A 15719-nucleotide genomic window follows, 5' to 3' on the forward strand; every position below is an offset into this window, starting at 1 on the left:
TTCACCTGTTGTTTTTTAATCTTATTCCAATTCTATCTTCAGCAATTTACTGAGGGAGAAGGTTGGAGGGAGGCTCTAGAGGGAGGGAGTATATGTATATTTGTAGCTGATTCACACTACTGTAGAACAGAAATCAACAATGTTGTAAAGCAATTATCCTCCAATTAAGAATAAATTTTAAGAAAAGTTTACAACTATATAACCTCTGTACAGCAGCTTCTAGTACTACTTCATTCAATCTATCATTGATTTCTATTATTTCACAAAGGGTATGGTCTCCAAAATCTTTTTTAAGTATAAAGACTAAATATTAATTAATTAATCCCTTACACATGATGGATGGATGGAAGATATTTTCTGTGATTTTTTCACCATTCAGTTCTACCTCATAACAAGGAATATATTTTAACATTGCACTTAAAAACAAGGCACAACTTATAAGACTGTAACTTATTTTCTTATATATTAACAGTCTGTAACTTTTCATAGCATGTTATTCCTATTTTAGTTTAAGATTACTTCCTACTTTCTCTTATCACATACAAATCTGATTTGCTATTAACTTATTCTAACATTAACAACATTTGCTCTATGAAATATGTTTCTACTATACATCATTTTCATTTCCCTATCTTCAATATAATTAGGGCACTACAGTATTTTTCAAAACAATTTGTGTAGTAAGTATTTACCAAATTTCTTTTCCACAAAATAAAAAAAGGTATAACAAAGTTTTAAAGTTTTAAAAAAGAAGTATTCTAGCCAACTGGGTGTATAATCATTGACCTAGAACAGTAAAGCCTGCCAAAATTTTCACACCTGAGAAAAAAAGGCTTAGTTAAAAAAAAAGTCTGTTTGTAAAACAGAATTTGTTTACATACTCAATGCATACTGAACTCCTAACAAAAATAAAAGTAAAAAATGTAAACTGTCCTGCAGACTACGTTCAGGGTGAAGCAGCATAAAATCGAGCTTCCCAGGTGGTTCAGTGGTAAAGATGCTGCCTGCCACTGCAGGAGATAAGGGAGACACAGGTTTGATCCCTAAGTTAGGAAGACCCTTTGGAGAAGGGAATGGCAACCCACACTGGTATTCTTGCCTGGGAAATCCCATGGATAATGGAACCTGGAGGGTTATAAGTCCATGGGGTCACAAAGAATCAGACATGACTTAGTGATTAAGCACAGAGCACAAGCATAAAATCAAATAGATAATACTATGCAGAACAAATCTTTGAGATAAAACAAATATAAAAAGAAGGTAAAGGCTGTGTTTAAGCCTTTATATCTAAGATAAAAAAATCCAATGAAATTATGCAAGGGAATGAAAGGTTGGTTTACTGCTGGAGTTTAATCAGTTTCTTCCTCTATAGTTTTGTAAGAGGGGAAGCAACTAAATAATTTTTTATTATTATTATAGAGAAAATATATTCCCATGATCAAAAAAACATCAAATATCATAAAACAATATGAATGAAACCGTCTCTCCTTTGCTCCTCATCTCTGCAGATACATCCCACATTAACAGTTTCCAGTAAAATTCCTGACCACACAGGCCATATAGATATGTATGAATTTGCCACTTATAAACAGAATTTGCCACAATTAAGATCACACTATGCATATCATCCTGCAATTTGCTGTTTACATTATGTAGCTAGAAAGGTACTAGCTCATCCTCTGTAAAGGCTAGATAGTGTTCCAAGATATGGATGAACATTTAATTTATCAAGCTTTCTACTGATTCAGACATTTAACAAAAAATTGTGAAGCACTTACTATACCATAGGCTGTGAAGACAGCAGTGAACAAAACTGAAAAAATATTCTTGCTTTCATAATTTACTTCCTAGGAGTACAGCAATAAACAAACAAATAGCTTTAATGCATTATGGATCAGGTGATAAATACTACAGGAAAAAATGGCAGAGAAAAACATACAAAATGATGTCAAAGGGGACTGCTATTAAAACAGGGTGAACAGTAAAAGCTAACTAAGAAGGAGACATTTCGTCTGAAGCCAGAAAAATAAGAACTTGCCAGCCCAGGTAGGAATCTAGGGGAATAATGCTCCAAACAAAGGAAATAGTAAGTACAAAACAGAGAGCAGAAGCATTCTTGGTATGTTCTAAGAACAACAAGGCCAACATGGCTACAAAATAGAAAGCAAAGGGAACAGTGGTAACAGGTAAGGTAAGAGAGTAAATGATGAAAAGTAAAGGTGTGGACAATGTTAAGCCTTACAAGACATCATAAGGACTCCGGATTGTGGTCTGGGTAAATACAGTATGATACACTGTCTATCTGCAAAACAAGAGAAAAAATGAGAATGAGGAAACCAAACAGGATGCTACTAATACAATACAATACAAAAGAAGGGTGAGAGTAGATTGGACCAGGATGATAAAATTAGAAAATAGATGAAAGATTTACCAAAGGAATTGTTTTAACAGAAAAGTTAAAAATTAAACTTTCTTGTCTCAGAAAGTGGGAAGCTGTTGTGCCATTTACTGAGATGAGAAGACTGCAGAAGAAAGTGGTCTAAACATTCAAGAAAACACTACAGTGAGTTTTCTTATACAAACAACACTTTTTCTTTTTAACCTTTTCATCAATTTCATCCATTTTGCCCACCACCCACATCTGCCTCTGGCAACTACCAATCTGGTCTCTGTAGCCATGAGCTTTTTTTTTTTTTAAATTCCACATATAATCCATATCATAAGAGACATCAGACAGTATTTGTCTTTCTCTGACTTATTTCACTTAGCACAATGCCCTCAGGGTTCATCCATGCTGCAAATGGTAAGATTTCATCTCTTCTACAACAGGGTAAACTTCCTCTATACACACATACACATGATTTCTTAATCCGTTCATTTTCTGACGGACACTTAAGACTGTTTCCGTTATTGTGACTGTTTAAACAATGCTGCAATGAACATGAGAGTGCAGGTATCTTTTTTTTCTTTTTCTTCAGCTAAATACCCACAGGTAAAATTACTGGATATGGTAGCTCAATTATTTAACTTTTTGAGGAATCTCTATGATATTTTTCATAGTAGCTGCAACAACTGTGCACAAGCGTTTCCCTTTCTCCACATCCTCAACAACACGTTATTTATCTTCTTTTCTAAATCTTTTTAATAATAGCTACTCTAGCTATTTCAAATCCTGAAAGATGATGCTGTGAAAGTGATACACTCAATATGCCAGCAAATTTGGAAAACTCAGCAGTGGCCACAGGATTGGAAAAGGTCAGCTTTCATTTCAATCCCAAAGAATGCTCAAACTACCACACAACTGCACTCATCTCACACGCTAGTAAAGTAATGCTTAAAATTCTCCAAGCCAGGCTTCAGCAATACGTGAACTGTGAACTTCCAGACGTTCAAGCTGGTTTTAGAAAAGGCAGAGGAACCAGAGATCAAATTGCCAACATCTGCTGGATCATCGAAAACGCAAGAGAGTTCCAGAAAAACATCTACTTCTGCTTTACTGACTATACCAAAGCCTTTGACTGTGTGGATCACAGTAAACTGTGGAAAATTCTGAGAGAGATGGGAATACCAGACCACCTGACCTGCCTCTTGAGAAATCTGTATGCAGGTCAGGAAGCAACAGTTAGAACTGGACATGGAACAACAGGCTGGTTTCAAACTGGAGAAGGAGTACATCAAGGCTGTACACTGTCACCCTGCTTATTTAACTTATATGCAGAGTACATCATGAGAAATGCTGGGCTGGAGGAAGCACAATTTGGAATCAAGATAGCCAGGAGAAATATCAATAACCTCAGATATGCAGAAGACAACACCCTTATGACAGAAAGTGAAGAGGAACTAAAAAGCCTCTCGTTGAAAGTGAAAGAGGAGAGTGAAAAAGTTGGCTTAAAGCTCAACATTCAGAAAACGAAGATCATGGCATCTGGTCCCATCACTTCAGGGCAAATAGATGTGGAAACAGTGTTAGATTAGACTTTATTTTTCTGGGCGTCAAAATCACTGCAGATGGTGACTGCAACCATGAAATTAAAAGACGCTTGCTCCTTGGGAGGAAAGTTATGACCAATCTAGACAGCATATTAAAAAGCAGAGATATTATTTTGCCAACAAAGATCTGTTGAGTCAAGGCTTTGGATTTTCCAGTGGTCACATATGGATGTGAGAGTTGGACTGTGAAGAAAGCTGAGCACCGAAGAATTGATGCTTTTGAACTGTGGTGTTGGAGAAGACTCTTGAGAGTCCCTTGGACTGCAAGGAGATCCAACTAGTCCATTCTGAAGCAGATCAGCTCTGGGATTTCTTTGGAAGGAATGATGCTAAAGCTGAAACTCCAGTACTTTGGCCACCTCATGTGAAGAGTTGACTCATTGGAAAAGACTCTGATGCTGGGAGGGATTGGGGGCAGGAGGAGAAGGGGACGACAGAGGATGAGATGGCTGGATGGCATCACCGACTCCGGTGATGAGTCTGAGTGAACTCCGGGAGTTGGTGATGGACAGGGAGGCCTAGCGTGCTGCGATTCATGTGGTCACAAAGAGTCGGACATGACTGAGCAACTGCACTGAACTGAACAGGTGTGAAGTGATAGTTCATTGTGGTTTTGATATGCATTCCCCTAATGATTAATAATGCTGAGCATCTTTTCATGAACATATTGGCTATTTGCATGCCTTCTTTGGAAAAGTATCTATTCAGATTTTCTGTCCATTTTTCAGTTGGGTTTCTTGGTTTTGTTTGATTTTTGTCTTTTGTTTTTGCTTTCCTTTATGTATTATAGATATTAGTCACTTATCAGATTTATGATTCGTAAATATGTTCTTCCAGTGAGTAGGCTGCCTTTTCATTTTGTTGATGTTTTCTTTTGTTGTGCAGAAGATGTTTAGTTTGAGGTAGTCTTACCTGTTTGCACTTTTAGGTTTTGCTGTTGGTGTGATTAAAAAAATCATCACTAAAATCTGTCAAGGAGCTTACCACCTATGTAATCTTCTACAAGTTTTATGGTTTCAAGTCTTATGTTTAAGTCTTTGACCCCGTTTGAATTGACTTTTGTGTGGAGTCTAAGACAGTGGTCAACTTTCAGTCTTTCATGCAACGGTCTAGTTTTCCGAACACAAATAATTGAAGAACACCGCCCTTTCCTGTTTGTATAGTCTTGACTACTCTGTCATAAATTAATTGACATAATATGTGCATGAGTTTATATCTGGGCTCTCTATTCTGCTCCATTGATCTATGTATCTATTTTTATGCCACCATCATGTTTAAATTACTCTAGCTTTGTGAAAAGTTTGAAGTCAGGCAGCATAATGCCTTCAGCTTTATTCTTCTTTCTCAAGACTCTTTCAGCTACTTAGGATCTTCAGTGGTTCTATACAAATTTTAGAATTACTTCTTTTATTTCTGTGAAGCCATTGGAACTTCGATAGGGACTGCACAGAATCTACAGATTCCACAATGAGAAGCCCACAAACTACAGCTAGAGAGTAGCCCCCACTCGCCACAACTAAAGAAAAGCCCATGCAACAGTGATGACCCAGCACAGCCAAAAATACATAAAATTATTTAAAAAAGAAAGTGAATGATAAAAACTGTGTAATCAATTCAATAGATGCAGAAAAAGTGTTTCACATAATTCTATATCTGTTTATGATAAAAACTCAACAGAGCAGGTATGGAGAGAATATCCTTCAATATAATAAAGATATATATGACAAACCTACAGCTAACATCATACTCAATGATGAAAAGTTGAAGACATTTTAGCAATATTGATTTCTATCAATTAGCATGAAATATCTTTCCATTTCTGTATACATTCTTCAATTTCTTTCATCAACATATTATAGTTTTCGGTACATACATCTTTCACTTTCTTGGCTGAATTTATTCCTAGGTAATTTATTCTTTTTTATGCAATTGCGAATGAGATTTTCACACAATCAGTTCAGTTGCTCAGTCATGTCTGACTCTTTGTGACCCCATGGACTGCAGCATGCCAGGCTTACCTGTCCATCACCAACTCCCAGAGCTTACTCAAACTCTTGTCCATTGAGTCAGTGATGCCATCCAACCATCTCATCCTGTCATCCCCTACTCCTCCTGCCTTCAATCTTTCCCAGCATCAGGGTCTTTTCTAATAAGTCAGTTCTTCGCATCAGGTGGTCAGAGTATTGGAGTTTCAGCTTCAACACCAGTCCTTCCAAGGAACACCCAGGACTAATCTCCTTTAGAATGGATTGATTGGATCTCCTTGCAGTCCAGGGACTCTCAAGAGTCTTCTCCAACACCACAGTTCAAAAGCATCAATTCTTCAGCACTCAGCTTTCTTTATAGTCCGACTCTCACATCCATACATGACTACTGGAAAAACCATAGCTTTGAGTAGACAGACCTTTGTTGGCAAAGTAATGTCTCTGCTTTTTAATATACTGTTTAGGTTGGTCATAACTTTTTTTCCAAGGAGCAAGCGTCTTTTAATTTCATGGCTATAGTAACCATCTGCAGTGATTTTGGAGCCCCCCCAAATAGTCTTTCACTGTTTTAATTGTTTCACTATCTATTTGTCATGAAGTGATGGGACTGGATACCACGATCTTAGTTTTCTGAATGTTGAGTTTTAAACCAACTTTTTCAGTCTCCTATTTCACCTTCATCAAGAGGATCGTTAGTTCCTCTTTGCTTTCTGCCATAAGTGTGGTGTCATCTGCATATCTGAGGTTACTGGTATTTCTCCTGGCAATCTTCATTCCTGCTTGTGCTTCATCCAGTCCAGCATTTCACACAATAGATTTATGCATACTGATTTTGTATCCTGCAACTTTGCTAAACTCACTAGCTCTAACAGTTTTTTGGTGAAGTCTTTAGGGTTTTTTACATATGGTATCATGTCATCTGCAAAGAGTGACAATTTTACTTCTTTTCCAACTTATATGCCTTTTATTACTTTTTCTTGCCTAACTGCTATAGTGAGGGCTTCCAACACTATGTGCAATAAAAGCAGGAAGAGTGCTTTATTCCTTAGAGGAAAAGCTTTCAACTTTTCATCATTGAGTATGATGTTAGCTGTAGGTTTGTCATATATGTCTTTATTATATTGAAGGATATTCTCTCCATACCTGCTCTGTTGAGTTTTTATCATAAACAGATATAGAATTATATGAAACACTTTTTCTGCATCTATTGAATTGATTACACAATTTTTATCATTCACTTTCTTTTTTAAATAATTTTATGTATTTTTGGCTGTGCTGGGTCATCACTGTTGCATGGGCTCTTCTTTAGTTGTGGCGAGTGGGGGCTACTCTCTAGCTGTAGTTTGTGGGCTTCTCATTGTGGTGACTTCTCTTGTTGAAGAGCACAGCTCTAGGGAACATGGGGCTTCAGTAGTTGTGGCACATGGGCTCAGCAGTTATGGTTCCGAGCTTGAGGGTACAAACTCAATAGTCGTGATGCATGTGTTTAGTCGGTCTAGAGCATGTCAGATCTTCCCAGATCACAGATCGAACCTGTGTCTCCTGCATTGGCAGGTGGATTCTTTACCACTGAGCCACCAGGGAAGCCCTTATCACTCATTTTTTGTGACGTATCATGCTGACTGATTTGTAGATCTCCAGAATAAATCCCACCTGATTATGGTATACTGTTGAATTCACTTTCCTAAGATCTTCTCTCAAAAGCTGTTGTCTGAGCAGCTGGGTTCCATCAGTCTGAATCTGGATGCTAAAACACTCCCCTTAGGGACACTAAAAGGTACTGGGACATTCTCAACTACTGGGAGCTAGTAAAAATATCATACACTGCATGAAGAAGCAGAAAGGTTTGAGAGAGAACAAAAAGCTGGGGCAAAGTTGACTGACAAGGTTCATCCCCTACACAAGGCCACCTCTTCAACACTAGAAGAGCTGGGGGATTTCCCTGGGAGTCCAGTGATTAAGATGCCATGCTTCCAGTGGTGTGGGTTTGCTTCCTGGGTAGGGAACCAAGATTCTGCACACACCACATGACCAAAAAAAACCCACACAATTGAAGAGATGGTTATCTCATCTACTGTATAGAAACCAGTACAGAGTCAAGTAAAATAGAGAAATATGTTCCAAATGAAAGAGTAAGAAAAAACAATGAAATGGAGGTAAGTAATTTACCTGAGAAAGAGTTCAAAGTAATTATAAAGATGCTTACCAAACTGTGGAGAAGAATAATGAACACAGCAAGAACTTCAATGAAGAGATGGAAAATCTATAGGACTGTATCAACCAGAAGTCAAAGAACTGAAGAATAAAAGACTGAACTGAAAAATACACTAACAGGGTTCGACAGCAGACTAGATGAAGCAGAAGAAAGGATCAGTCAACTTGAAGATAAAGCAATAGAATTCACCCAATCAGAGTAGCAAAAAGAATTTTTCAAAAAGTTAAGTTACCTTAAGAAACTTATGGGACAATATTAAATTGACTTAACACATTTTAGGTTTCCCAGAAAAAGAGCAAGACAAAAGGGCAGAAATCATATTTGAAGAAATAATGACTGAAATGTCCCTAATCTCAGGAAGAAAACAGATATCCAGATACAGGAGGTTCAGAGAGTTCCAAATAAGGTGAACTGCAAGGAGATCCAACCAGTCCATCCTAAAGGAGATCAGTCCTGGGTGTTCATTGGAGGGACTGATGTGGAAGCCGAAACTCCAATACTCTGGCCACCTGATGCGAAAAGCTGACTTATTTGAAAAGACCCGGATGCTGGGAAAGATTGAGGCAGGAGGAGAAGGGGACAACAGAGGATGAGATGATTGGATGACATCACCGACACAATGGACATGGGTTTGAGTGGACTCTAGGAGTTGGTGATGGACAGGGAGGCCTGGTGTGCTTGGGTTCATGGGGTTGCAAAGAGTCAGACACGACTGAGGAACTGAACTGAAACTAATAGAGACCTTCACAGAGATACATAACTGAAATGCCAAAAGTTAAAGACAAGGAGAGGATATTATAAGCAATAAGAGATAGAGACTTTTCCAAACTAGCAAAAAATAAAGGGGTCTATGACCACTAAACCAGCCTTTTAAGAAATGTTAAAGGAGCTTCTTCTAAGCTGAAAAGAAAAGGTGGTACTTAGTAATAAGAAAACATATGAAAGAATAAATCTCAGTGGAAAAGTAAATATACAGTAAAAATAGTAAATTAATCACTTATGAAGTCAGAATAAAGGTTAAAAGACCAAAGTAGTAAAAACAGCCACGATTACAGTTATTAGTTAAGAGAAACTCACAGTAAAAAGATGTAAAATGTGACATGAAAAACAAAACAGGAAGGGTAATATGAAAATGTTAGGATTTAGAATGGGATCAAAGAAATGGTTATTAACATAAAACAGACTGTTAAGAGATATAAATTATCTGTAACTCTCATGGTAACCACAAAGCAAAAAGCTACAGTAAATATGCAAAACATAAAGAGAAAGGAATATAAATATATCATTAAAGAAAGTCACCAAACTATAAAAGAAGAGCAAGAGGAAAAAAAGAAAAGAACAGAGAGGAATTACAAAAACAGCCAGAAAACAGTTAACAAAATGTCAGTAAGTACATACTTATAATAATTATTTTAAATGTAAATGGACTAAATTCAACAATTCAAAGACAAAGAGTAGCTAAATGAATAAAAATGTAAGCCCCTATCTACATGCTGTCTATAACAGACTCACTTTACATGTAAAGACACACAAACAGACTGAAAGTAAAGAAATGGAAAAGAATATTCCATGCAAATGGAAACCAAACAAAAGCTTACCTATATCATACAGAGGAGAGTTAAAAAAAAAAAAAAACTGCAATAAGAAACAAAGATGGATGGTACATAATGTTAAAGTGGTCAATTCAACAAGAAGACACAACATTTATAAACATTTTTGTACCTAACATGGGAGCACCTAAATGCATAAAGCAAATAGTAACAGACTTAAAGGAAGAAACAGACAGCAATACAAAACAATAGCCACTTACATAAATGGACAGATCATTCACATAGAAAATCAGTACGAAATCATAAGCCTTAAATGACAAACAGACCCAAGGATTTAATACAGATATACCAAAAGTTCCTTCCTAAGAGCAAAAATACACATTCTTCTACAGTGTACACAGAAAATTTTATAGGACAGACAATGTTAAGCCACAAAACATGTCTTAATAAGTTTAACAAAACTGAAATCATATCAAGCATCTTTTCTGGCCACAATGATATAAAACTAGAAATTAATCACACAAAGAAAACTGGAAAAATTTTAAATGTGTAAAGATCAAACAACATACTACTCAACAACAAATGGGTCAAAGAAGAAATCAAAATAGAAATAAAAAAAATCTTGAGACAAACAAAAATGAAAATATGACATACCAAAAATTTATGGTATACAGCAAAAGCAGTTCTAAAACGTAAGTTCACAGCAATAGAACAAAAAATGTCTCAAATAACAACTTTATACTTCAAGAGACCAGAACAGAAAAGAATTAATGATACTCAAAGTCAGCAGATGGAAGAAAGTAACAAAGATTAGACAGATAAAAATGAAACAGATTGAAAAGATAACTATAATGAAACTAGAGCTAGTTCTTCGAAAAGATAAAATTGAAAGCCCAAACATTTGGAACTTAAAAGCTTTTGTAAAGCGAAGGAAACCATAAACGAAACAAAAAGACAACCCTCAGAATGGAGAAAAATATCTGCAAAGCAACCGTGCATGCATGCTCCATTGTCTCTGATTCGGTGACCCTACAGACTGCCGAGCTCCTCTGTCTGAGGTTGCCATTTTCTCCTTCAGGAAATCTTCTCAACCCAGGGACTGAACCTGCGTCTCCTGCGTTGGCAGGCAGATTTTCTACCACTGTGTCACCTGAAAAGCCAATTATCAGGGAAATGCGCATCAAAACTACAATGAAGTATCCCCTCAACCGGTCAGAATGGCCATCATCAAGAAATCTACCAACAATAAATGCTGGAGACATTGTAAAGAAAAGGGAACCCTCTTGCACTATTGGTGGTACTGTAAACTGATACAGCCATGATGGAGAATAGTATGGAGGTTCCTTAAAAAACTAAAAACAGAACTACCATATGACTCAGCAATACCACTATTGGGCATACACTTAGAGAAAAATCATAGTTCAAATAGACATTTGTACCCCACTGTTCATTGCAGCATTATATGAAACAGCCAAGACATTATATGAAACAGCATTATACGAAACAGCCCAAGACATGGATAAAGAATATGTGCTACATATATATATGGTGAAATATTACTCAGCCATAAAAAGGGATGAAATTGAGTCATCTGTAGTAATGTGAATCAACCTAGAGTCTGTCATACAGAGTGAAGTCAGTCAAAAAAACAAATGCTGTTTATTAACGTATATATAAGGAATCTAGAAAACTGGTACAGATGAACCTATCTGCAGGGCAGGAGCAGAGGCACAAATGTAGAAAATAGACATTTATGAACACAGAGGGGGAAGAGAAGGTGGGATGAATTAGGAGTGTGGCACTGAAAAACATACATTACTATCTGTAAAACAGATAGCTGGTGGGAAGCTGCTGTATAACACAGGGAGCTCAGCACGGTGCTCTGTGATGACCTGGAGGGATGGGATCGGGGGAGTGGGAGAGAGGCTCAAGAAGGAGGGGATATATGTGTGCATATGGCTAATTCTCTTTGTTGTACAGCTTCCACTGACACAACAGTGTCAAGTAATTGTAATTCCAATTAAAAAAGAAACTGACAAGCCTTTAGCTAGACTCAAGAAGAAAAACAGAGAGGACTCAAATAAATAAAAGATGAAAGAGATATTACAAATGATACCAGAGATATAAAGGAACATAAGAGGTTAACTGGAATGCCATCACCTCCACTAGCTTTGTTTGTAGTGATGCTTTCTAAGGCCCATTTGACTTCACATTCCAGGATGTCTGGCTCTAGGTGAGTGATCATACCATCATGATTATCTTGGTCGTGAAGATCTTTTTTTGTACAGTTCTTCCATGTATTCTTGCCACTTCTTCTTAATATCTTCTGCTTCTGTTAGGTCCATACCATTTCTGTCCTTTATCGAGCCCATCTTTGCATGAAATGTTCCCTTGGTATCTCTAATTTTCTTGAAGAGATCTCTAGTCTTTCCCATTCTGTTCTTTTCCTCTATTTCTTTGCATTGATCACTAAGGAAGGCTTTCTTATCTCTTCTTGCTATTCTTTGGAACTCTGCATTCAGATGCTTATAGCTTTCCTCTTCTCCTTTGCTTTTCACTTCTCTTCTTTTCACAGCTATTTGTAAGGCCTCCCCAGAAAGCCATTTTGCTTTTTGGCATTTCTTTTCAATTGGGATGGTCTTGATCCCTGTCTCCTGTACAATGTCATGAACCTCAGTCCATAGTTCATCAGGCACTCTATCTATCAGATCTAGTCCCTTAAAACTATTTCTCACTTCCACTGTATAATCATAAGAGATTTGATTTAGGTCATACCTGAACGGTCATGTATGGATGTGAGAGTTGGACTGTGAATAAAGCTGAGCACTGAAGAATTGATGCTTTTGAACTGTGGTGTTGGATAAGACTCTTGAGAGTCCCCTGGACTGCAAGGAGATCTAACCAGTCCATTCTAAAGGAGATCAGCCCTGGGTGTTCTTTGGAAGGAATGATGCTAACGCTGAAACTCCAGTACTTTGGCCACCTCATGTGAAGAGTTGACTCACTGGAAAAGACCCTGATGCTGGGAGGGACTGGGGGCAGGAGGAAAAGGGGACAACAGAGGATGAGATGGCTGGATGGCATCACCGACTCCATGGACGTGAGTTTGAGGGAACTCCGGGAGATGGTGATGGACAGGGAGGCCTGGCGTGCTGTGATTCATGGGGTCGCAGAGAGTCGGACACGACTGAGCAACTGAACTGAACTGAAGAGGTTAACATAAAAATTATATGCCAAAAAACTGGACAACCTAGAAGAAACAGTTAAATTCCTAGAAACATAAACTTACCAAAACTGAATCATGATGAAATAGAAATTGTGAACGGACTAATTAGGAATAAGGACCAGATAGCTTCACTGGTAAATTTTACCAAACATTCAAAGAAGAATTAATACGAATCCTTCTCAAACTCTTCCAAATTTATCTTATGAACCCAACATTACTCTGAGCCCAAAATCAGACAAGGATGCCACAAGAAAAGGCAATTACAGGAAAACATTCCTTACAAACACAGATGCAAGTTATAGAATTTTTAGAGATCTATACCTCATAAAAAAAAAAAAAACCACTGTTTTTATCAAGAGTAAACAGAACTTACTAAATTCTAAATGGATCTGGATGCTGCAGAAACGTTTAATTACAGTAATTTTGCACTTTTGACTGACAGGTAAAATGTCAAGTTAGGACACAGTTTCAGCAAATACTGTGTTATAATTTAGCTTAATTACATTGCTTGTATACATTATTTACATACCAGCCACTGCTGCCCATAAACAAATACATGATTTTTGGCGATGTCAACTCTATCCCATGCCAATGTAAGGATGAGCTGGTCAAATGCAGATGCATTAGTGCCTAATTGAATAAAGAAGTGGACAAGTTCAATTAACTTATTTGAATTTTTTGGCAAGTACATTTTCATGTACATGTTTAATAAGATGAATTTATAGAAGTCAAACTGCTGTGTAGGATATATAAAATTTTTGACACATTGCCAAAATAAATTCCAGAAATGTTATACCATCCATTAGGAGTATACAAATACCCAGTAGGAGGATAAAAAGCTTCCCCCCCACCCCCAATTTATAGGGTTTCTTTTACATCTTTCTATCATTTTCAAATTTCCACATTTCTGCTAATATCTATTACATAAATTCGGACTCATTTTTCCATGGATTATTCATCTGCTTATCACTAATTTTTAACACCTTCTAGTGATCTTTCCACATTCCTGTTCTTAGTTATCTCATCTATAAAATGAGGAAAATAGGAAATGTGACTATTAGGGCTGCTGCAAGAGTAAAAAACATAAACTACTAAAGCACAGTAGCTAGTTCACAGAAAGAATACAGCAAATATTAGTGCTCTCTTTTTATTTTTTATACTTAGGAAATTACACTTACTAACCTTTCCCTTTATGGTTTCTAGGCTTCCTATTATTTATGATCTTTATTCTTAGATGATGTAAACATGCTATATTTATTATAGTATTTTTAAATGTTTGATCTATTGGCAATTTATTATGGCCTAACATTTGCAAAATTCTTGTGAATGATAAGACAACACCCTCTTGCTCTGCTTCTGCTACCTCATTCCATATTGTCAGGTATATAGATGGAACATTTTAGTTTCTAATTTTGAAAAGATTTCTCACTATAACACTGTTTATCAGCTGGATGCCTTTGGAAAGATAAGAAAGAAAAACAATTCAAGCGAATGTATAATAACCCTTCAGTCCTAGAAGATACAAGTTTTCTTTCCAAACTTTCCTTCCTGATAAAAATCGCATATTTAAGAATGCTATTTTTAATTTCTATCAATTAATACCTTATTACTTTTAAACACTTATTTATTTTTCAGCCAATTAAAAATGTGACATATTTTATACATCCTTAATAAGATAATAGGCCTAATGGCATAAATCCTAGTTTGAACTTTTAAAACAATTATATAATATAAAGACAAAAGAGAATTTGCTGTCACAGAAAGTGAATGCTATGTCTTTTACAAAGAAAAATTATTGAAAAATTTAGTTCTCAAATTAACAAACACTAACTTATATAAAAAGACTGTAAATGAAAGACCTAACAAATAAATTTGAAACCTTACCTTTAAGCAGTGCAGTAAGTATTGCTACATCTATATCTTGATGTTCATCTGATCCAATGTGGAAAACAGTGATCTATTTAAAGATTAATCCATAATATTATACATTTACATTTTAAAAGCTAAGGCATAAAGCAAATAAATCACACATAAATCACAAAGTAATTTAAAAGTACATGGCATATACAATTTTGGGGAGTTGGGAATAATTTCATTATAATAAAAAACCCAGAAAATTAAGAATCTGTATCATTTACCAAATAAAATTCAAGTATATTCAAGCCTTTACTATTTTTCTAACTGAGAATTCTCCCTGCAGTCCAGCGGTTAGGACTCCATGCTTTCACGGCCAAGGGCCTGGGTTCAATTTCTGGTTGGGAAACTAAGATCCCACAAGCCAGAGGGGTGGCCAAAAATTAATTTTTAAAAAAACTATTTCTCTAGTTTAGAATGTGCTTTGAATGAAATAAAAAGGCTTATTCTGATGAAATCTACTTACAAGCTCCTTTCTTTTCATACATTCCATTAGTGTTTGAAATAGATGAACTGCTTCACTGTGGCCAAAGTTAAATGTTTTTTTGATAGTTGAAATAATATCGGGCTCTGCTGCATCAGGAAGATTCCTGAAGTAAGAGGAACACAACTTAATCCACTGATTTCAAATTCCCTAATTTAAAGAATCTAGTATCATCAAGTTACTGGTGGACAGGCAAGGCATTTAAAGATACTGTATTAAGTACTTGGGGAAAAAAATTAAATACTCTACCGTCAATGAAATCTGCTTCATTAGACTCCCACTACAAATTACAAGGGTAAAAAACGGAAAATGGAGTGATTTTTCTCTTTGAATTATTTCCAACTTTTTTTTTATA

At 36.3% G+C, this 15719-nt stretch overlaps 1 protein-coding gene across 1 annotated transcript in view; it reads right to left on the reverse strand.

The window, feature by feature from the left end:
* Window positions 1–15719, reverse strand: part of TRPM7 (transient receptor potential cation channel subfamily M member 7) — a 109326-nt gene that overhangs the window by 61384 nt on the left and 32223 nt on the right. Inside the window, exons 9-11 of the mRNA XM_040226500.1 lie at window positions 15347–15470; window positions 14851–14923; window positions 13496–13596 (exon numbers count right to left, since the gene is read on the reverse strand). Coding sequence (XP_040082434.1) covers window positions 13496–13596; window positions 14851–14923; window positions 15347–15470 — 298 coding nt within the window. The remainder of the gene's footprint in view (window positions 1–13495; window positions 13597–14850; window positions 14924–15346; window positions 15471–15719) is intronic.

The sequence above is a fragment of the Oryx dammah genome, unplaced genomic scaffold (assembly GCF_014754425.2).
Source record: "Oryx dammah isolate SB20612 unplaced genomic scaffold, SCBI_Odam_1.1 HiC_scaffold_26, whole genome shotgun sequence".
NCBI lineage: Eukaryota > Metazoa > Chordata > Mammalia > Artiodactyla > Bovidae > Oryx > Oryx dammah.